At 48.4% G+C, this 22,585-nt stretch overlaps 1 protein-coding gene across 1 annotated transcript in view; it reads left to right on the plus strand.

Moving 5' to 3' along the window:
* Positions 1-11,381: 11,381 nt before the first annotated feature.
* The window catches only part of LOC119455342 (nuclear factor related to kappa-B-binding protein-like), a 199,004-nt gene continuing 187,800 nt past the window's right edge, over positions 11,382-22,585 (plus strand). Inside the window, 2 exon segments of the mRNA XM_049668974.1 lie at positions 11,382-11,533; positions 18,342-18,397. Coding sequence (XP_049524931.1) covers positions 11,396-11,533; positions 18,342-18,397 — 194 coding nt within the window. The 5' untranslated portion in view covers positions 11,382-11,395.

Below are 22,585 nucleotides of genomic sequence, written 5' to 3' on the forward strand. Positions count from 1 at the left end.
GATCAGTGTCAAAGGATGCACAGATTTCGGAGCGCAGACTGCGAGGAACTACTAACAACCACTGGCGGCTGTCTGCGGCATAACTGCGTCGGTGAAGCAGGTTGTCGCGAACCGCGAAATGGCGAGCCTGACGACGCAACGTACGAGTGGTTGACTGTGGTGATGGGTCAGCTAGCTGGGATAGTGAGCAGCAGGTATTGTCGTCAGGCAAGGGAGAGCGTGATAGGGCGTCGGCATCAGAATGTTGGCGTCCGTTGCGGTACAGCACGCGGATATCGTAGTCCTGCAGGCGAAGTGCCCAGCGGGCAAGACGACCTGAAGGATCCTTCAACGATGACAGCCAACATAGTGCATGGTGGTCGGTGACGACATCAAATGGGCGGCCATACAAATAAGGCCGGAACTTAGTAAGAGCCCAGATGATCGCCAGACATTCTTTTTCCGTGACAGTGTAATTGGTCTCGGCGTTTGTAAGGGTGCGACTGGCATAGGCCACGACATATTCAGGAATGCCAGGCTTGCGCTTGCAAGGACAGCGCCAAGGCCAACACCCCTGGCATCTGTGTGTACTTCTGTAGGGGCCGTCGGGTTGTAGTGGCGCAAAATTGGGGGAGTCGTCAGCAAACAACGGAGATGTGCGAACGCTTCCTCGCACTCTGAAGACCACGAATGAAGGGGTCCGTTGCATCCAAGGAGCTTCGTCAGAGGTGATATGATGGCGGCGAAATTTCGAATGAAGCGTCGGAAGTAAGAACACAAACCGACGAAACTTCGCAGTTCTTTGATGGACGTAGGTTTAGGGAATTCGGCGACGGCACAAAGCTTGGCTGGATCGGGGAGAATTCCATCCTTGGAAACAACGTAACCCAGTATCGTCAGCTGCTGCGCTGCAAATCGGTACTTCTTTAAATTCAGTTGTAGGCCGGCGTTTCTCAAACACGTCAAAACACGCCGGAGGCGTTGAAGGTGTGTGGAGAAGTCCGGAGCAAAAACAACGACGTCATCAAGGTAGCACAAGCACGTGTGCCATTTCAAGCCGCGCAGGACGGTATCCATCATGCGCTCAAACGTTGCTGGCGCATTACAAAGTCCAAACGGCATGACGTTAAATTCGTACAAGCCGTCGGGCGTGACAAAGGCTGTCTTCGGTCGATCGTCATCTGCCATAGGTACTTGCCAATACCCTGAGCGCAGATCGAGAGATGAAAAAAATTCTGCTCCTTGTAGGCTGTCAATAGCGTCGTCGATTTGCGGAAGCGGGTAAACGTCCTTAAGAGTGATCTTGTTTAGGCGCCGATAGTCCACACAGAACCGTACAGAACCGTCTTTCTTCGTAACAAGGACGATGGGAGATGCCCATGGACTGTGGGAAGGCCGGATCACTTCACGGCGGAGCATATCGGCCACTTGTTCATTAATCACGCGACGTTCTGTAGCCGATACACGATATGGTCGTTGCCGTAGTGGAGATTGGGAGCCAGTATCGATGTGGTGCGTAACAGTTGATGTCCGGCCCAGGCAAGGTTGCCCGACGTCGAAAGAAGCACGAAATTCTTGTAGGAGGCACAGAAACTGTGATCGCTGGCCCGGTGTAAGGTCATCGGCAACAGAAGAATCGAAGACATCTATAGGCAATGGGCCAGACGTAGAAATCGAGCCGAGCGTACTGTAACGGGCACAGTATGGGTCTTGGGGAACGTCCGTAATTTGTACGTCTGCGATAGCTTCGACACTGCCCAGACATTCTCCGTGGAGTAGCAACACAGGGTACGAGAACGGGTTACAAATAAATATAGCACTAGAGCCCTGTGTAATGTTCACCGTCGCAAAATGTAGCAGGAGACCTTTTCGAGTGGAAAAGCAGCCAGACGGAGAAAGTAGTGCGACGGCGTCGGAGAGGCTGCTGCAATACATAGAGACAACCACTGACGAGTTAGGAGGGACGGTGGTGTCGTGTCTGACGAGGAGTTTGTTCGGAAGAAAAGCATCGTCGGCGAGCGTCAAATCTGAGAGCGGCAACAGTTCTAGTTCGGCCCGTGCGCAATGAATGACGGCATTGTGGTGGGAGAGAAAATCCCAGCCCAGGATAATGTCATGGGAGCACGATGAAATTACAACAAATTCGATGGCGTATACAACGTCCTCAATCACAACACGAGCTGTGCATGCCGCTTACGGGTGAATACGCTGTGCGCCGGCTGTGCGGAGGGACAGTCCAGTAAGGGGCATCGTGACTTTCCGAATCAAGCGACAAAGTTTTGCGTCCATAACTGATACGGCGGCTCCGGTGTCCACGAGTGCAGATGTGTAAACACCATCAACAAACACGTCTATCACATTCGTCGGGCTACCCTGAGGACTTTCGCGTTTCGCCGGCGTCGCAGCCCTTGCCTCGTGGACTGCGACGATTAGTTTTCCTCTTCCCGAGCTGCGGGACGGGGCCGCATCGGTGATAGCGAGCGTCGGCGTGGAGAAGGTGAGCGGCGGGTATTGGGCGTTGGGCGGAATGTCGGTGACGATGCTGAAGGGTCGTCGTAATATGGGCGGGGAGAGCCGACCCTACGACTTGGCGCAAATGTTGGAGCGCTAGGTGACTGCACGCGATTATAGTAGCGTGCGACGTAACCGGCGTAGCCGCACGCAAAACAGATAGGTCGGTTGTCAGATGTACGCCACCGATTCGCTGTGGTGGGCCCTGTCCATGTAGGGGGACGCGTTGTGCGGGGCGGCTGGTGATATGGTTGCATCGCGGGCTGTGGTCGGGGCACAGTCAAGATGTCGGCGTATGTGAGAGGCCCACCTTGAGGGAAGGGGTGGGGCCTGGCGACGACTTCCGCGTAGCTGAGTGGTGCAGCCGGAGGGATCTGTTGGGGCCTGGCGATGACTTCAGCGTAGCGGAGAGGTGCGGCCACAGGAACATGGTGGTGGCGCTCAGGCAAAAGCTGGTTGAGTTCGTGCGCGATGGTGTGGCGGAGCGGGGGCTCAAAACTTGACGTTGGCTCTTGTACTGGTGGTGGTTGTGCAAAGGCCATCAAGGAGAGCTGGCGTGCAATTTCCTCGCGCACGAAAGCCTTCATTTCTGACATCAACGCTGACTGATCAGAAATGGCCGTCAAGCCAGCGAGGTGTTCGTCGCGCGATGTAGGGCGACGGGTCAATGACTGCTGCCTGCGTAGCTCCTCGTAACTTTGGCACAGTGTAGTTATCTCGGCCACAGTGCGAGGATTTTTGGCAAGGAGCATGTTGAAGGCATCGTCTTCTATGCCTTTCATAACATTCCTGATCTTATCAGACTCCGACATGGTCGCGTTGACTTTCTTGCATAAGTCCAGGATGTCTTCGATATAACTTGTGAAGGATTCGCCTGCTTGCTGAGCTCGTTCCCGCAAACGCTGTTCGGCGCGCAGCTTATGAACAGCAGGGCGACCAAAAACCTCGACAAAAGATGTCTTGAAGTCTGACCACGTCGGAAAATTCATTTTATGGTTGTTGTACCATAAGCTGGCCACACCCGCGAGGTAGAATAGCACGTTGCTGAGCTTAGCTACTTCGTCCCATTTATTGTGGGCGCTTACCCGCTCGTAGGTCGTAAGCCAATCCTCAACGTCGGTGTCGTCCGCGCCTGTGAAGCTAGCAGGGTCCCTGTGGCGCGGCACACCAGAGCACGGTGCTGGTGCAGGGGGAGGTACTTGCTGGGAGGCTTCTTCAGGCATGGTCGACAGTACGGTGCGGGATCGAAGTTCCAAGTTGCAGGTTTTGAGGGCGCAGCACGCTCCACCAATTGTAAAGGGTTTATTAGAGATCGGAGCAGCGCAGCGTCGACAGTCAAACGAGACATGGCTTTTAAGCACGAGCGCCATTGCGAGCAAAAGCGCTGAACCCACTAGCGTCTGGCAGACTAGAGCTGGACCCACTAGCGTCTCTCTTCGCTACATCATAAACTTTTGACGCGAAAAGTGCACTGACATTTCTAAAGGCGTGCTTCTGATTTTTAATTCTGGAACTTTCTGGGTTTAATGTTTTTATAAACTTGGGCCACGCACTCGAACGCGCGTGTCCAAGCCGTTCCAGAAATGGAAGCACGCGCTCGCAATCTTCCACACACACGAAAATATTAAATATCACCGCGACTGTCAGCTGGCATCTGATAATTTTCTCGAAACATTTTCAGGAAGCGCGCCCAATGTGATCCATCAGCTGGACCAGGGCAGGCAAAGTAAAATAAGAGAAAACAGAAGAAATTTAATGGCCTATTAAATTTGAGACAGTTCTTTTTTTGCGGGCGGCAAGGTCTGGCTTTCTGTGGCGATAGGGACACTGGTGCTATGGATTTAAGCAAAGCCCCCGCTGAAAATACTGGTATTTCCAGAGCGCTTCTTCGCATGTGAGCTGATTGTGGAGATACATATCTGAAGAACCATTTGGAAAGTTGCCCCAGTAATGCCTCGTATTTAAACCAGATGTACAAAACCAAATTACAGAAATTTGTGGTGAAATTATCAAAGAAAGCCTAGATGCAAAAGTGAACGCTGCAGGCTGCTTCTCCGTACCTGCTGACTCAACAACTGATATTGCTGGAATCGAACAGCTCACTGTTTCTGCAAGGTATCAGTTTATATTCGCCTCGATGTCGGTGAAGGAAACTTGAAGGTGTTGTGGAAGTCGCGAAGTCACATTACTGCAGGCAAGGCTGTGACGCTGATTGCAATTGGGGTTAACTGTTTTTAAGATCGAACAGCAAGCGACAGAAGGAAACATATTTACACAGACATCAAGACTACGAGTCAAGAGTTACAATCAGTTTACAATTCTGGTCTTCTTTCTTAGCCGAATCTCCCCCGAATCCCCCGTCCAACGGCCCTGCACCTACGTAAACGCATCCCCAACATCACCCTCGCCCCATCGTTCGTCCAATCACAGTGCGGCGCGCGCAGTGTGCACACAACGGGGTTCCAGGGTGACACTACCCGGAGTTCCAATAGTCAAGGCCGTTGCCACGAATCCTTTGCAGTGCAATGAGTCTCTTATCTCACAACCCCGCAAGACACAGTGGCCCAAAGAAAACACTCCATCTGGTCCGTTCGCGGAATGTCTCGTCATGCGTGTGGTCCAGCGACGAGGGGTTGGCTTCAAAGCCACGGCACTGCTTCCGCGAACCGAACTCCGGAAGCCCCGACTCACAGTGAACCCGCCTATGCGCTCCCCTAAAAACCGCGGCTCCCCCGCCATCCCCGACGGCTATAACTCTCCGCCGCCGCATTGGTGTCGAACCGCGCATCTCTTCTGACCACCCCGCACGGCCCTTACGTGTAGCCGCCCGCACAAACAACGCTGAACTCCAATGTATCTAAACAAGGATGTCAATGATATCGAAGGAAGGAAGGAAAATAAGAGGTGAAAGGCAGAGAGGTTAACCAGGTTAAGTGTCCGGTTGGCTATACTCTACACAAGGGGATGGGGTAAAGGCAGAAAAGATTAGAAAACAAGAGAAGATTAAAAAGAAAAGAAAAAGAAATGTATCAGTCCGCACATTCTATAGTTTTTCACTAAGTCCTGTTTCTCTTAAAAAGCGTACTGCTTTTAAAGCAGTTCATTCCGACGTCGGCTGGGACCAGGGACCAATAATTCTGGCTTCCGTAAGAGGACGGCTGTCTATCTTGTCGAGCGTGGTGCTGAGGAAACGATATCGAAGAAGTGTTTTTAGGTTTTAGCACAGGAATAGATGCCCTGTCTCATTGAGACTGCAGTTTATATGTACATGTGTACAAACTGCTGCCGATTCTAGTCACCCTTCCAGTGCCACTGCCAGTGCACAGAGATTTTCAAACATGAGATTACTAAAAAAAAAAACACTTGCACTCTACAAGCACCAGCATAGTTACGCTGGCGCTTCTATACGCCCACAGAGACGTCGCCGTCAACGTGTCCGAAGTTATTGAACGCTTCGCTAAACTTCCCCGCCGAGTGAAGTTTATCGTTTAGATAGCGAAGCAGTAAAAATCAAGGCATGTAAAATTATCTGTTCCTTCACGTTCCAATATAAGCTCGTAATTATGAAAGCGTATGACTGTTCATTAGCTTTTAAAACCACAGAAATTTTCACCGTTGCTTGTAACAGTTAGCATGATGATCAAAATTATCCTACGAATACAAAAATTACGGGGACATCAATAACCAATTTTGACCGAACTTGCTTATTGAAAAAGCCCGGCACACGTGGCGTTTCCCAAAAATGCACTCGGATGTTGGGTAAATCAACTTGCCGCATCATCTGTGGCTTTCGTTTGTCCTTTTCTTTCCTTTTTACCTACATGTTCTTACTTCTTTTTTGAAACGAAGCAATACCCTTCTTTAATTTGGGGTGCAGAATAATTGTTGCCGCTGTGCAGGCAGTTAAAATACACATTTTCGTATTGATTTCTGCATTCTGCATTTTCGTATTGATTTCTGCCCCCCCCCCCCCCCCCGAACAAAATTTCTGGCTACGCCACTGCACCGAAGTACACACGTCCACCAGCGGTGTCGGTCTTGATGCAGTGCTCGCGCAACGCAAACCAGGCTTTTCCGAGTATGTTGTAGCTTATGCTAGTCGTGCCCTCACCAAGGCGGAATCCAACTACTCAGTAACAGAGAAAGAGTGTCTGGCGATAGTGTGGGCAATAAGCAAGTTTCGTCCATACTTATACGGCCACTCTTTCGACGTAGTAACTGACCATCATGCTCTGTGTTGGTTATCTTCCCTGAAGGATCCTTCTGGTCGCCTTGGACGTTGGGCTCTTCGCCTGCAAAAATTTGACATTCACGTGGTGTACCGATCGGGGCAAAAGCACTCTGACACTGATGCGCTCTCCCGATCTCCCGTGAAATCGGCTGAAGAGCCGCATTCAACTGGTGCCTTTCCCTTGGCTGCTCTGACCGCCACATACATGCCATCTGAACAGCGAAAAGACCCCTGGATCGCATCTCTCCTGAATGTTCTTTCCACACCGCCAACTTCTGCACACCCACGTGCACTTCGCCGCCAAGCCACGCATTTCGCGATACGGGACGAACTATTATATCGTCGCAACTATCGACCGGATGGCCGTAAATGGCTGCTTGTCATCCCTAGCCACATGCGGTCCGATGTCTGCGCATACTTTCATGCTGACCCCCGACATGCTCACGCTGGTGCACTGAAAACGTATGAGTGGCTCCGCCAACATTATTACTGGCGTGGACTATACACCTATTTCCAAAAATACATTCAGACTTGCCAGTTGTGCCAACGACGGAAACCATTTACCCATTTGCCCGGACTCCAGCAGCCTTTACCGTGTCCTGCACGACCCTTTGACCGTGTCTGAATCTATCTTTATGGCCCATTTTCGTGCTCTGTTGCTAGTAACAGATGGGTCATCGTCGCAGTGGATGACCTAACGAGGTATGCGGAAACAGCCGCGCTTCCTTTGGCTGGTGCTCGGGATGTTGCGAACTTCCTCTTACGTCATTTTGTCCTTCGCCATGGCGCACCACGTGAGCTACTGAGCGACAGAGGGCGTGTGTTTTTATCCGATGTCCTTCAGGAGCTCCTTCGTTCATGCCGTACAGTTCACCGCACATCTACAGCCTACCACCCACAGACCAACGGACTAACAGAACGCTTCAACCCAACGCTAGGAGACATGCTGTCCATGTACATTGCTTCTGACCACTCTAACTGGGATGTCGTTCTTCTGTCCGTCACTTAAGCGTATAACACCGCGACACAGTCGACCACCGGCTTTTCCCCATTCTTTCTTTTATATGGCCGCGAACCATGCACCCCATTCAACACAATTTTGCCGTATCGTCCGGACGTCTCCGAATTCAGCCCAGTTTCTGAAATGGCTCAATATGCTGAAGAGTGTCGTCAGCTGGTCCGTTCATTTACTTCGGACAACCAAGCCCTCCAGAAGATCGCCATGACCGCAATCTGACTGAACAAGCTTTCGCCGTCGGCTCCCTCGTATGGCTCCGCATACCGTTTCATTCCCCTGGCCTGACTCCTAAGTTTGCCCCCAAGTACCAAGGCCCTTATCGCGTCATTGAGTGCCTATCTTCCGTCACCTATGCTATTGAGCCAGTCAACCCAATCTCCGACAAGCGTTGTCTTGGCCGCCAGGTGGTCCACGTGAGCCGCCTAAAGCCATATCATGACCCCCTTGTTCTCACGTCGCCTTGAGTTGCCAGGATGGCTTCCCTTCGCTGCCGGGGTACTGTAGTGGGGATGAAGCAACGGACGCAGCAGTGGGACTCTGTCTTGGCTGGAGGTGCGAGCGTAGATCGCGAGCTGCTGGCGCTGGCTGAGACTGTCTTTGTGCCCGTCGTGCAATCGTTCCGCCTGCCATCCGACGTTAATAAACCCCCTTCCAAAGTCATGGTTTTGGCCCAGACTTTAATTTTTAACTCATTTCATGATCGCTAACTTCTTCTCAAGCTTCTTTGTTAGCCTCCAAGTTTCTGCCCCATATGTTAGTACCGGTAGAATGCAGTGATTGTACTTTTGTTTTCAACGACAGTGGTAATCTTCCGGCCATGATTTTGTAATGCCTGCTTTATGTACTCCAACCCATTTTATTTTTTAATTTCCTTCTCATTATCAGGGTCCCCTGTGAGTAATTTACCTAGATAGGCATCTCTTGCACAGACTGTAGGAGCTGACTGGCAATAATGAATTCTTGTTTCCTTGCCAGGCTATTGAACATTACTTTTGTCTTCTGCATATTAATCTTCAGTCCTACTCCTACACTTTCTCAGATAAGGTCCTTAACGCGCAGTCACGCGCTTTCTCTCCTCTTTTGGTGCGGAGGCGCGGCGCCGAACAGCGCGGACTCCGCGACTGGGCGCGAAGAGTTTGAAGCTGTGGCGCTTCAAGAAATAAATACTTTTTACGTACACGTGCCTGAGTGAGTTCACCTCTGACTCTTCAATTTAGCTACAGTCGAATCTCGTTAATTCGAACACGCTTATTTCGAACTTACCGCGCACCGACAATGCTCTTAGCAGCGCGCCAAATAACGCGGCGGCGCCTCCGACCGGCATTGCTCCGACACCGCCGTAGAGCAAAAGCTCAGGAGAGACCCCTCAATGCCGCGCGCGAAGGAACGGGGAAAAAAAAAAAAGAACCCGCGGCGGGAAATTTCCCCCTCTCTCAAATTGCAAGGTCGCCGTTTCTGCATCGCGCCGGAACAAGCGTCTACGTGCCGACTAGAGTGTTCTAGACAACCGTATTCTAGCACACACTAGTGCCGACGTATCAGCCACGCGGATAAAATGGCAGTGAACCCTTCTCCTCTATTTTCTAGTCACATGTTGACCTTGCACGTTGCGGCAGCAGCGCAGAGGAAAGCAGCGGCGGAGGCACAGTCGGGCCAACGAAACTGCCACGCCCGCAAACGCTCGCTTCCCGATAACGGCAGAAAACGAAACTTCAGGGGGCGGCTAAAATAAGCTGGCGCCAGGCATCTCTTGCACAGACTGTAGGAGCTGACTGGCAATAATGAATTCTTGTTTCCTTGCCAGGCTATTGAACATTACTTTTGTCTTCTGCATATTAATCTTCAGTCCTACTCCTACACTTTCTCAGATAAGGTCCTTAACCATTAAGTGCAAATAATCTCTAGTATTGCTCAACAGGACAATGTTATCTACAAAATGTACCTTGCTAAGATATTTGCCATTGATGTTCACTCCTCTTCGTACGTACCTCTTCTAAGGATGCAGTGAATAAATAGCATTGGCGAGATTTTGTCTCCTTTCCTGACCCCTTTGTTGATCAGTATTTTGCCGCTTTTCTTCTGGAGAATTAAAGTAGCTGTGAAGTCTTTGTATCTGCTGAGATATTCACATGTGCTTCTCGTACTCTTTGATTAGGCAATGCCCCCATGACTGCTGGTATCTCTTTTGCCTTTTCATAATCTATGAAAGCCATATAGAGAGGTTGGTTGTACTCCACAGATTCCTCAACTATGTGATTGATGACATGAATACCATCCATTGTAGAATACCCTTCCTGAAACCAGCCTGTTCTCTTGGTTGGTTGAATTCAAGTGTTGCCCTAGTTCTATTGGAACATTTTATTATTTTGGGGAATATTTTACACAATACTGAATGCAAGCTGACGAGCCTATAATTCTTTAATTACTTAATGTCTCCCTTCTTATGGATTAGTGTGATACTCATGAAGGCCTTAACTCAACCAAGTAGTTTGCATCTCACTGCTGCTACTTCCAGAGATCCAATGCATAACTGCTGTGTCCATGTGCGAGCATATTAATTATGTAATTGTGGATGAACACCCTAGCCTCCACTAGGATCTGAGTCCCATCTGTACTGGGAAATTTTTGCACTATGCTCGGTACAAAGCTACTATTGAAACCAGTTATACCTGGTGACATACCACTTGTTTCTTGGAACAATGGAATTTTCGACTTGCCTGCCTCCAACTTTGAAAACTTCACTGAGTTATTATAGATTGGTAAATAGCAATAGAAGTTCAATTGGAGAATGTCCCTGGCACTGAACACATTACTGGTGATATCGAGTCCTGCACTGGCTTGATTAGGATTACCCAACTTGCAGAAATGTGTTTTTTGAGGTGATGGAGACCTCTTATAGATCAGACTTGCATTGGGCTAGCAGCTGCACGAGTTGTGTGGTTCGTTCCTGCATTTGTATCTGCAGTTGCCTGTTTGGTAAAAGTCTCCAGCAATGTCTTGATGCTCTCGTCTGCCTATGGAGGAGAGGCATCCCGCTTTGTTTTGTTTGGTGCACTGGATGCAGTTCATATGTTTAATTGTGCTACTTGCCTGTTTCATCCTGAATGAGTCATTGTGATTGTAAGTGCCTTCTGCAGCGATGTCAAAATGCAGGATTTGTACAAAATGAGAGGTGGCATGATCTGTCATCGTCAGGGTGAGACACATGAGAAACACATCCTGCTGTAAAAGTTGTTTTGCATTGTTTTGCTTTGTTTGTTTTCAGATGCAGGTCATAATTAAAGTGATTTTAGAACAGTATTTTATATTTTTATCAGTGCTAATGATGCTGCACGAACACAAATAGCGCATTACATTCATGTCCAATTGTAATAGTTGTACAGTAAAGTTAGTTATGTAATATTTGGTGCACGGAATTGCCGCATCATGACATCACTATAGGTGCTGCCTAAGAAGCTTTCTTGGTCACATTGCAAGGCCACTTTAAGGCTTGTTACGAATTAATTGGTGCAAAACAATTACGCAAGAGCCTGTTTCCCTCTGGTTACGAGGGTTCGTTCACGAATTTGTGATGTTTGTTTAGTGTTAGCAAATGTGGGCAAGAGCGCTTGTCACAACTCGTGGATTGAACCACGCAGGGTCGCCACCGGGAGCCGATGGAGCGTTGCCTGCTGGGCAGCCAGGTGGTGCAGCTGCCGCAGGCGCTGTGCGAGCAGGAGGCCCTGCTGCGTGCCGTCCTCAGCATCGACACCTGGAACAACGTCCTCTCGGAGGCACACAAGATGCGGCTCATGGTGCGGGCTTGCTAATGCAGTGCCAGGGTTGTTATTGCAAATAGCATTTACGGCATTGTCAGACAAATTTTTTTTCTGGCTGTCTAGCTATACCACCAAAAGTCCCGAAGGTAGTGCAGTCAGAAATGTTCACATGGGTACGTGTTACTGGGTTGGTGCCACTGGGTATGCGTCGCTTTTCAGTGAACCTTTTTGACCTTGGGTCACTCATACGGTATGCACGGGCTTCATGGCGAGCCCACCAAAAGGTGTCCAGAGGGCTAGAGAGGAGCCCGGCTGCAATACGTACCTATTCGTGCATGACACGTTGCGGCTGTGTCACATTGTACTTGGATAGCATCGTAGATGATGGCTGCTGCTGTTTGCAATGCATTGCAAGTGCCTGTCACATGTCTGCCTTCGTGTGTGATGCCCTTTCACAGTAATGTATCCAAGTCGGGACGTTCGCTTGGCAACAATATGCAGTAAAACATGGTAAGACGAGCAATGCAGGGGAAAGTGGATAAGCCTCATCCTCTCTACCCTCATGTTAAAGGGCCCCTAAACCACCCAAAGGTCGAAATTTAGTTGTGGTGTTATAGCTGTGCACGAGTCTACAACGAACACATGGCCGCAATAATTTTTCGAATTGGTGCCTTAATAGCGGAGTTATACGCGTTTGATGATCGAAACATGGCCCTCGCTCGTTTCACTCTTTCCTTCGCTATGCTCCGTTCGTCGGTTGGTCTCTCCTCCTCGCCGAGTGCTCCTCCAAATGTCATGTGACATACGTCATCGCCAATGCTCTTTTCAAAACACTGTCCACTTTGGTTTAGACATGTCCTTGCTTGCGGCAAACATACCGACGGCGACCCGGCCTTCAGTGCCGTGGAACGTCTGCCGCGCGAGAGGTGTCCAAAGTAGACGGCAGTTCGGCTGGCTCACCGCCTACCGCATGACCGACGGGCCAGTCGACGACAGAGAAGCTGCGCGTTTCCGCCACGGGCGACGCAGACATTGGCTGCAGCTTCTTTTCCAAGCAAAATAGTTTCTACTAGATAAAGTGATGCGTAAATTGTAAATCTTATGAAAAATGATATCCACTGTCAAATGTTAAACATGAACAAGGGCTCCGATACTTGTCGAGCTCAGGTGCAGTGCACGGCTACCGACGGCAGACGACCGGCTCGGCTGTGGTCGCATCGCAGCTGACGGCGCCGCTAATATCAGCACATTTTCTTCTTTTTGTACACTTATTGCGAAGAGCGACAACAACGATAAGAAAATATTGTGGCTTGTGAGCGTCAGCGATTCATGCCGAAGCGTCAGTCAGCTTTAGCTTTGAAGTGAACCGGAGAAGGCCTAGTGACGATATTGGCACCGTTGAGTGATCAGTGGCGGTGAGACTGCCGTACAAATGGGTGCAGGTCTCATCCTCTCTACGACATGGAAATCTCGCCGTTCGCGCGCAAAACTGCCGTCGAACAGCGGCCCGCGAATGGAAAACGGCGTGCGGCGAGTTACCGTGCCGGTAACGTGGACGGGTCTTAGCCGCCACTCAGCGCTTCTCGGCTACCCGCTGTTGCTGCCGTGCCGGCCCGTGCTCATGCGAAGCGTGTCGCTATGGACCCTGTGTTGCGCGCACATGTAGATAGGCCAACACCGTCGGACTCTGTTCGCGCAGCTAATCAGACCGCTAAGCACGACTGTGTTGGAATGTGACCTATTTGGCACTTGCGTTGCGGGCTGTAATTACCGATTCGCAAGGGCGCACAAGCAAGCAACACGAAAAGAAAGAGCAGGGAGCACGCGTACCTGCTAGCAGACTAACCGGAAGTCGTAGGTTCTTGCTCGACAAGCGACATCGTCGCCCCCGTTGACATCACCAGATGCACCCTGGTGACCATGGTGGTAGAATAGGAGAGGTGGCCAAACGGCGCCGCTCCACCAATGCGCCGCGCATGACGCGACGGCGCTCGAGTTAACGTCGCTTTGCGTGAGGTGGCAGCAGGGGCAGTCTGGGCTCACTGCTCCGCTCCGCCGTACTTGAAAGTACGTAGCCGGCGGGTGTCACATAATTTCACATAATTTTCTCACAAAGCGGCGAAGGGCTACCCTGCATGTAGTTCAATTGACAGCGCACAAAACTTCAAATTATTTACAATTCATACAGACAATACTGTTTTTGCTGCTTCACTTAACGACATTGGGGAACAGCGAACTGCATGGGGAGTAACGGGTGCAGTTCGTCCTCCCGTTGCACGTACACTCCTGCAGTTAGTTTCTTGAAGGAATAAAGCGCCCTTTTTAGGACTAACCGTCTAGTTACTCTCGTTTTCACATGCACTTTTCTTAGATTATAGTCAAATCATAAGAAGCCAACAAATAATGGCATGAGAGAAAGCATAAGGTAAATTATTTGTAGTTCTTAAATGAATTGAAAAAGGGATAAATAAATGGAAATCAAAGTGGTTGAAAACACAACTGGCTGCAGGTGCGATACGAGACCACGTCTTCGCATAGAGTTACTATTCTAACTCTAGACGAAAAGCTGGCGAAAAAAGTGGCAACTGCAAAGATGCTGTCATGTTGCTACCAGCAGCAAAAATAATCAGAATATGATGCAAAAACAAGCATATACACGTAGCATGTATGTATGGACTCTGTGTAAAGTTCATTCCATATATTTTTTAGAAATATCCGATAGCTATTTAGAAAATTTTGATGTAAAATTTACGACTGATTGATTGATTGATTGATTGAAACTTTTATTAGAAAGGATGGGCCACAGTGCATGAAATGATGTATTTGCAGATGCCTGAACTAGATGGCGCCACTATACTGACGGACACTGGTGAACAGGATGATCATACGTCTCATCAAAATTGCATCTCCTCGTCTGCTTGCAGACACGGAGATGCAAGACGAGGAGTAGCAACATGGCGGTGCTCTTGCGGTTACCAATTTCAGCGCACTATGGGGAGCTTTGCCTCTTGTGGGAAGCACACACACCCATTTCCGCCTGTGTACTCACGTTGCGTTCGCAAACTGCGGATGCATTGAGAGCTGGCGTAGACACGCGAGAGGCACACTATGCCCTCTCCTGGTTCTCCCTCGCTCTCGCAACGTGTGCAGTCATTACCGACCTTTTTTTTTTTTTTTTCACAGAACAGTTGGGAATGCATCACTCTTCCTGTGCAACGTCATTCACTTGGCGCAGGCTTGAATTTAACTGGGAGGTCATGCACCGCTTAGAAGCATATTTAACAGCGGGGATGCAAGGAGAGCGGCGCTTTCCGCATTTGCTCTAGGCGATCTCGGAGCTGCGATATGTTTGTTCTGTCTGAGACGAGCTGGCCATAGACTACATGAAAATTATGACCGTCATGCTATTTTCGTTCGTAACAACCGAGCATTCGTTATAAGTTGGCTCCACTGTGTACCTAAGAGAATATATATACTATATGCCAAGTGTTGGGAATTTAGGTAGTTTGTGAGATACCTTAAAAACTCCACGGAGCCCAAAAAGAAATTAATCTAAGCAAAAGACATTGCCTAATATAGTAAACCCTCATTATAATGAAGTTAATGGGACACTGAGAAGATGTTAAATAAGCGGTAATTCGATAAAAGCGACTTACTTCATAAAATCTAAAAAAGTAGAGCTGAAATAGCACAACTCTGTGGAAATCTAGTATAGGTATCATGCGGTGTATTTTCAATCGCGATCGAGCCGGGTTGCAATAAAATTTCTCGGTTCCGATTGGCTCCTTTGTGCAAGCTGTGGGAGGGAACCAATGCCGTCACGATCATCGATGCCAAGCACGGCAGCGCTACGCACCGCGGACGCACCACAAAATCAAAAAGCAATGCCATGCTCCTCTTTGGGCCTTTCCGGTATCCCCAGCGGTCGTCCCAAGCTACCTTGGTTCAGGTGACTTTGGGCACAGAGAAGATGATACGGTGTAACATTTATTTGTCCCATTGCGCACTACTTCTACAGCGCTGTGGTTGTGGCTGATAGCGTGCGGGCGCAGCTTGGAGGAAAAGGGTGCGCCATCGGAGAAGGTCGCTCGCTTGCTTGGCGTGAATAAGTCCCCTGGATAAAACTAAAGGTAGTGACATTATTTTATCTTGCTGGTCAAGCCAGCAAGCGAGGGCAGTTGAGGAGGTCTGGGGCTTATCCACGTCTCCCTGTTGGTGGAGCGGAGTCGTGGCTACACTCGCACCGTTTCAGTGGAAACAAGCACACGAGCGTCTGCACGCTGCCAGCCATGCCTTTTTGTTTTTTTGTGTTGACTTGCACTGGCGCTAGGGCAGTTGCTCTTGATTGTGGATCCGGTGATCGCGACCATCGGCGTACTGCACTGCGTGATTGCCACAATCAGAACAAACTGAGAGTGCGAGCGGAGAGGAAAGGTGCGTGTGGCAAGAAGGAGAGGCCAGGCTAGTAGGAATGTTCGTTTATTCAATCACACAGCGAGAAAGGTACTGAGCACCGCTGTGAGGTGCACACCCCCCCCCCCCCCCCCCCCCTGGTTCCCAAGTTCTCTCTAAGTGGAACAGCTGGTCGGCATACTGCGAGTAATCCGGTTTCAAATGCTTGCGTTTTGGTTCGGACTGGGAGAAATTTCGAATAAAGCGGTAATTCAAGTAAAGCAGCTGCATTTTAACGAGGGTTTACTGTATTTGTATTCACTGCAAAGGCGAGCCTTTTATTTGCTTTTGGTGAGCAAACGGCTCAAAATGTCTTGCCAGCTTCGCGGGAACATGCGCAAGTTAATGCCACATAGTAGGTCAGGTGCGTCAATACTTCCTTGAATAATTTTATAAAGAAAAATTAAGTCTCAACGCTACCTCCTGGAGCTGAGCTTACGAAGTTTCTATTCATTGACGAAGTAGTCAAAGTACACCTTATGCTGAAAGTGTCTATCATAGACAATTTAAACGAGAGGTTTCTGTACTACCTCAATTTGCTCATTACATCCCACTCTCTAGTTGTTCCAAATAACTGATATGAATTCTAGACGAGGTCTGATCAGAGAAAAAGAAAAAGGCGGAATAAGGCATCAGGTGTCAAAAAACGCCACATTAAATGAGATATAATTCCAGGGAATTTAAAACCATTATTTAAATAGACAATATATTCTTTTTGAAGGAAAGCTGACAGTCTATTAGCATGCCCAAATCTCGGACCACATCAATTGTCAAAATTTCATTACCTTCCAATGTGTAAAAAAGTGTATTGGCACTTTTTAATGCGACAAGGTAATAACTTTTGTCTTTTGTTTATTAATCAACAAATGGTTTCTGGCGCACCAACTGAGCATACCGTATTTTCCGGTGTATAAGTCGCATTTATTTCTGAAATTTTCATCGGTGCGTCTTATAGAACGGTGTGACTTTTTCGGAAAGACTGCTGTCAAAATCGGGTTGGATGCTATGGCCACGCGAAGCACGCTGGGTTGACCTCCTTTGCCACTTAATTGCTATGGGTTCTGTGCGCGCTATGGAGGTACCAGGTTCTTCTCGTGATTGAGCTGCCATGTGCCGTGCAAGAAGGACGGAGCAACAATGCAGGCGGCGGCAGGCTGACCGCGAGTCAACCAACCCTGAAGTCGTCGCATCTACAGATCGCTTTCGAGATACGGTGCACGCCGCTGCGCAAACTATGCAGTTACTACCAGAGTACACGCCATCCTCCTCCCTCCCGCGCTGCCTTCCCGCTTTCTTCCCTTGTGCGCGATCCAGCTCACCATCGTGCGCGTTCACTCGCACACACAGCATACGACGTGCGGGGATGATGTTATCACCCTTGGACTTTATACGAAACATCGCGGTGACCATGACGGCAGAAATGCGCCTGGAGTGTCCATATCATTGCTATCACAATTATGTAGGAATGGCACCCATACGCTTGCGTGTAATCTGCGTTCACGAAGTGAAACGTCGCTAATTTTTTAAATCGCTTACCGAATGAACAGGTGCGTCTTATATGCATTTTTTTTCCAGGAAAACTACCATTTTGAGGGGGGTGTGACTTATAACCAGAAATATGGTACTCATAATTTATGCTCGTGCCAGTAGTGCACCCAGGATCTCTGCCAGGGAGGGGGGGGGGGTAAATTCTTGTGGGGCGGGGGGAAGCAAGCACTTTGCAAATATGCAATTTCCTTGCTTTAGCCAGAGGAATCCAACAGCAAATAAAATGCCTAATAATTATAATAATGACACCAAGGATGATGACGATGTTTATTTCTTCAGCGTTTTACTCAAAGTAAAGAGTGAATGATGAAATACAAAACAGCGATAGAGTGTTTTTGTTAATCAAGAAAATTCGACCTCAAGCCACCTCCTGAATTTTAATGATAATTGGAACAGAGCGCTGAAGGTAGACGTTGGACTGGTGGGGCTGGGGGGGGGGGGGGGTTAACTCGGCCTCAGAGGAGGGTTACAACACCTGAACCCCCCCCTTCGTTGCGCCACTGGCTCAAGCTGATGTTGCTGCCACTGGTGTAAGCAAGTAAAGAAAGATGTTCTTGCATATGCCACATCGCCCTTTTTACCTCCCCCCTCCTCTCCCCACTCCTTTTTCTAAACCCCCCCTTTTTTTTTTGTTATACAATTGAGCTGTCAGCGTGTGCGTAATACTGCTCGTGGTAGAATAATTTTACAATAAACCTCAGCTTCCAAGTTCCTGCCAAGTTATTTGCTGTCCTTCCGTACCGCTTTAGCACAAGTACCCTTCCTTTTTTTTCAAAAAATGCTGCAAAAACGTGGCCACCAATTCACTTTTGTGGAGCAATAATTTTCCATTTTATTCCCCCAGGAATTTCTGCCCAACTTCGGCGAAAATGACAAGGAGGAGAAAGTGGAGACCCTGCAGTGAGTAGACCCTCTCTCTCCCTCTCTGTTGAAGCACACCTTTTCTTGCCCCGAGTGGAGTACCGCTCCATCAAACAATTCAGATCAACAAACTTTTCAATCTCCTGTGGGACTGGCTCGGGTCATCGGTTTGCTGAATGGAGGAAATAGCTTTTGGGTTAAGCTTTATATATGTGAATTGCCAGAAGATCATATGGTACAGTTCTTGGATCTATGTTTGTCTCTTTTTGGGCCTTGAGCACATGTCCTGGTATTTTTGCAACTTGCCAAAAAGGCACTTTATAGAGTAATTCATCGATGCATACTAAGGTTATGAAGAACCTTCCCAGTGCTCTGGAATGTACATTCAAAAGGCAACACATACAGTGTAACAACTCATGAAAAAAAAAAAAAATCTTAACCTCTTCTTTTTTGTCACAAGCAGGTTGTGTTTATCGGTTTTTCCCATGCTTGAGCATTAATTCACCATTGAGTCTTGTTTAATCAGAGAGAAAGAAAAATGTTTATAAATAAAAGGTCACAGGTTTGCATGAAATGCAAAGTGTGCGTACTGACAGCAAGGTATTAGATGACTACACCAAGTAAGGTTCGTGGCTTTATAAGTCGTATACGTTGCAGTAAATATTTGGTTACTAACTAAACAAGCATGGTGTCATGTGCATACAGACATACATGAAAAAAATCTCACTTGATCGTAACACTTGCCGTCACGGGACCAGGGTAATAAGGGATGGCACCAGCGCCAGGCGAACACCTTGTGCCGCCACTTGTTTCATCATTTCAACTGTGCCACGTCTCCAAAACTCAGATGACACAACCTCCAACATTATTACATTGAGGGCTCCAATTCTTACAAATAGCACCAATAGATTATTGGAAATAGGTACAACTGGTGAACTTCTTTTGTAGAAAAACCCAAATAAAAATGAGTAGAGTGTGTTTTCTTTCTCCTTCAAAGGCAGTATAATTATATTTTTGTTGTCTGTTATTGACTGCTATTTACTAATTATTTATGAGATATCATACGTAATCGGTAGCTGGGCCGCGATATTGTAGCGATGCCTTTCTGGTGCTAATGCTTTTTCGCGCTTATCGCGCTTTGTCAGTGGTCAGAGCGACAGCCCGCTCGCGTTGTCAACGGGTTCAGCCGGCCGTGAGCGGTGGATGATAAGACTAGTATAGAATATGTCATGAGGCATCGATACAAAATACCGGCCCTGGTGTTACATTTTTGCAGTTGCAGTGCAAATCCCATACCTGCCAATTCTTTCGAATTTTCCATAAACTTTCCAAATTTAGGCTAATTTTATGATTTTGCAAATGTTGCTTGAACTTTTATCAAAAATCTGTTGTGTGAAAAAGTATCACACGTCTGTCTCCTTACCTTCTGTTGTAAGTCTTCCAAGGGTGAAAGGACATGACAGACAAGTTCCCAAAGCAGGCAGACACTGAACAAGTCACTGTGCCAAGTTCATTGCTGCTTGTGTGCTACGTCTGTAGAATATGTGGCACACGGAACAGCCGACAAAGACTCAAGACTCAGACAGGCATTTATTAGCATCCACCTGAGCCCAGAACGTCAAAAGATGGCTGCCAGTCTCTTCGAACATGCTCATGCACTCCCTGGCCCGAAGCTCGTCCTCTTCTTTTTTGTAGGAAGAACGCAGGAAATTGAACACATTCCCGGCCACGAAGTGCGGTCGCAGATTTCGTAGATACAGTTTTTGGATGGCCCTTGTTGTCACGAGGCCGTCCTGTCGCTTTATCTTGCAAGAGCGAACGTGTCCATCTTCTCCTGCGTAGACTTCAATCACCCTTTCGAGTCGCCACATTTAACGTGGAAGGTTTTCCGCATGTACAAGTTCAACATCGCCTTCTTTAACTTTGTTCTTGCTCCATGTGTCACAGAAGTCTGCTGATCTAAGTTGGAGCAAGTACTCTTTGGTCCATCGTTTCCAAAAGTTTTCGGTCAGGCGCCTTCTGTACTGAAGTCTGCAGACGGCCTCCGTACGCGTTGAGATCCCCGTTTCCTCAATGTTGCTTTGTGGTATTGTCGGGAACCTACGGCCAATTGACAGATCGGCCGGAGTCGGAGCGCATGGTTTGCTGTCTTCCGACTCAATGAAAGTAAGTAGCCTAGAATTGATAACGGCTTCAACTTCTGCTAGTACTTTCACAGTGCTCCCACTCCTGCGCCAAATGCGCCAGATTGTGCCATACGAGATTTCCTGTGGCATCCTGATAAAAGTACACGATTTGCACCGAAGTGCGCCAAAATTATTGACTGCGCATTACATGTGTGGCCGTAGTGGCCCGCAGACGTGCATAGCGCGCATGACCAAAGCGGCTTCGTAAGTCGAATTTCACGTTATCTATACGTCGCCGACCGATAATTCGGGCTCAATGGGGACCGCCTAAAAGTACAAATACTTGGGAGTAGGAAATATCTAAATTCACTAGAAAGGCAACTGAATTTATTCCGCTAGTGGCTATAAAAGTACCTTATTCTCGGTTGACCACTTTCGGGGATACGTTCACTTTCGCGGGATTTTGCGTCACTAGCATCAGCGTCGGCATACTTGGTATAGTGTGCCTGGAACGCTATCATCTGTCAACGTGTCCAGTGCTATTTGCGCGAAATGTTGTGAAAGTGTAAGTATACCGGAAAGGGATCGTCCAAAAATAAAGCCGAAGTTTGTCAACGCGGGTCCTGCTCGCATGTACGCTTGCCTACAATCTGGTCAGTCCGTATCTCTACCATTGTTATGCTGTTGCCACAAATAGACGAAAGTGCAATTAATGCATGCACTGAATCTTCAACCTTTGGCAACAGGACTGTGAATTTGTAGCGATGCCTTTTCCGCTGCCATGTCTTGCGCTTTGTCAGTGGTACAAGAGCGGCGCTCCGCCTGCGTTATAACTTTTTATAGTATTAGCCGGCAGAGAACGGTAGATAAGGGCGGCATACAGAATCTAGCGGAATGCATCACTACAAAATCGCCACGCAGGAGTACACAGCGCTATCATAGCTGAATAACGGCTTTTTTTTTTTTTTTTTATAAGCAGTCACTGTTCTCGTCGGCGGAGACATCGAGGGTGTAGTCGGCGCCGCTTAAACAACTTATGTCGCCGTGACCGTGTCGCTAGCTAACACGTCAATGAATAAATGCTGGACGCGCGGAGCCAACCCGTATGCACTCCCGAATGGCTTGCCGGAGTTCGCTTGCTCGACGGTTTGGGCGCGGTCGGTGCTGGATTAACTAGGCTTTGCTAGTTTCGGTTTCGAGGAGGTGTCGGCAATATGGCCGACCACCATGCTGCAGGAATGCCAGCGACGTATCTACTCCAAAATATTGCTATTTCTGCTCAACTCGTTAGTCAAATTAGCACGCAGTCGTGCAGGCAGAGTCCGAATTATATAGAATGGCGTACCTTAAGGTGTCCGAAATCTCGGTTGTACTTATACTTTAATTATAGGCCAGTGATGTAGTCCGGAGTCATGAGGGAGGTAGTGGCCGAATACTGCACCAGGAAGGCCAATTCCTGTTCTGGTGAGGGAGTGACTTTGATGAAGCTTAGTGGGCCTTCCTAGTCTGGTTGCACCTGAACTAGTATAGCCCCACTAGCTCTCGGCAATATATATTTTTTTCTTGCCCGTGTCAGGCACCACTCCGTGCCTGAAAATGTAGTGGACTGGACGCTCTTCCTTTCACCGTTCTTTCCTTTCACCTGTATTTTTTTTTTCCTTGATGTGTTGCGTCCTATCGTTGTATGAAGAATGTACCAACTAGCCCAACAAAAAGTTTTATTAGTGGACTGGAGTAGGATTCGAACTTACGACCTTCAGATTTGAGGCCGGGTATTCTATCTCTGCTCCACGCCACCACGACATTAAGCGGAAGAAATGGAGCTGGGCTGGCCATGTAATGCGTAGGATGGATAACCGGTGGACCATTAGGGTTACAGAATGGATATCAAGAGCGTTGTGTTATCATCGCCGCTAGAGTGATAGCAGCGGCGCGACTATCGTGATCGCTTGTTATATCAACCCAGTCATGTGGCCACCGGGCCGCATTCCGTGACGAGACGTCATGGAATAAACCACGTTTGGTTGTGCTTACGCCTTTTCTTTCGTCTGCGGTTTCCCCCCCCCCGACGAAAACACGACAAAGAGAAGGGAAGCGCAGT

Source organism: Dermacentor silvarum, chromosome 6 (genome assembly GCF_013339745.2).
Source record: "Dermacentor silvarum isolate Dsil-2018 chromosome 6, BIME_Dsil_1.4, whole genome shotgun sequence".
Taxonomy (NCBI): domain Eukaryota; kingdom Metazoa; phylum Arthropoda; class Arachnida; order Ixodida; family Ixodidae; genus Dermacentor; species Dermacentor silvarum.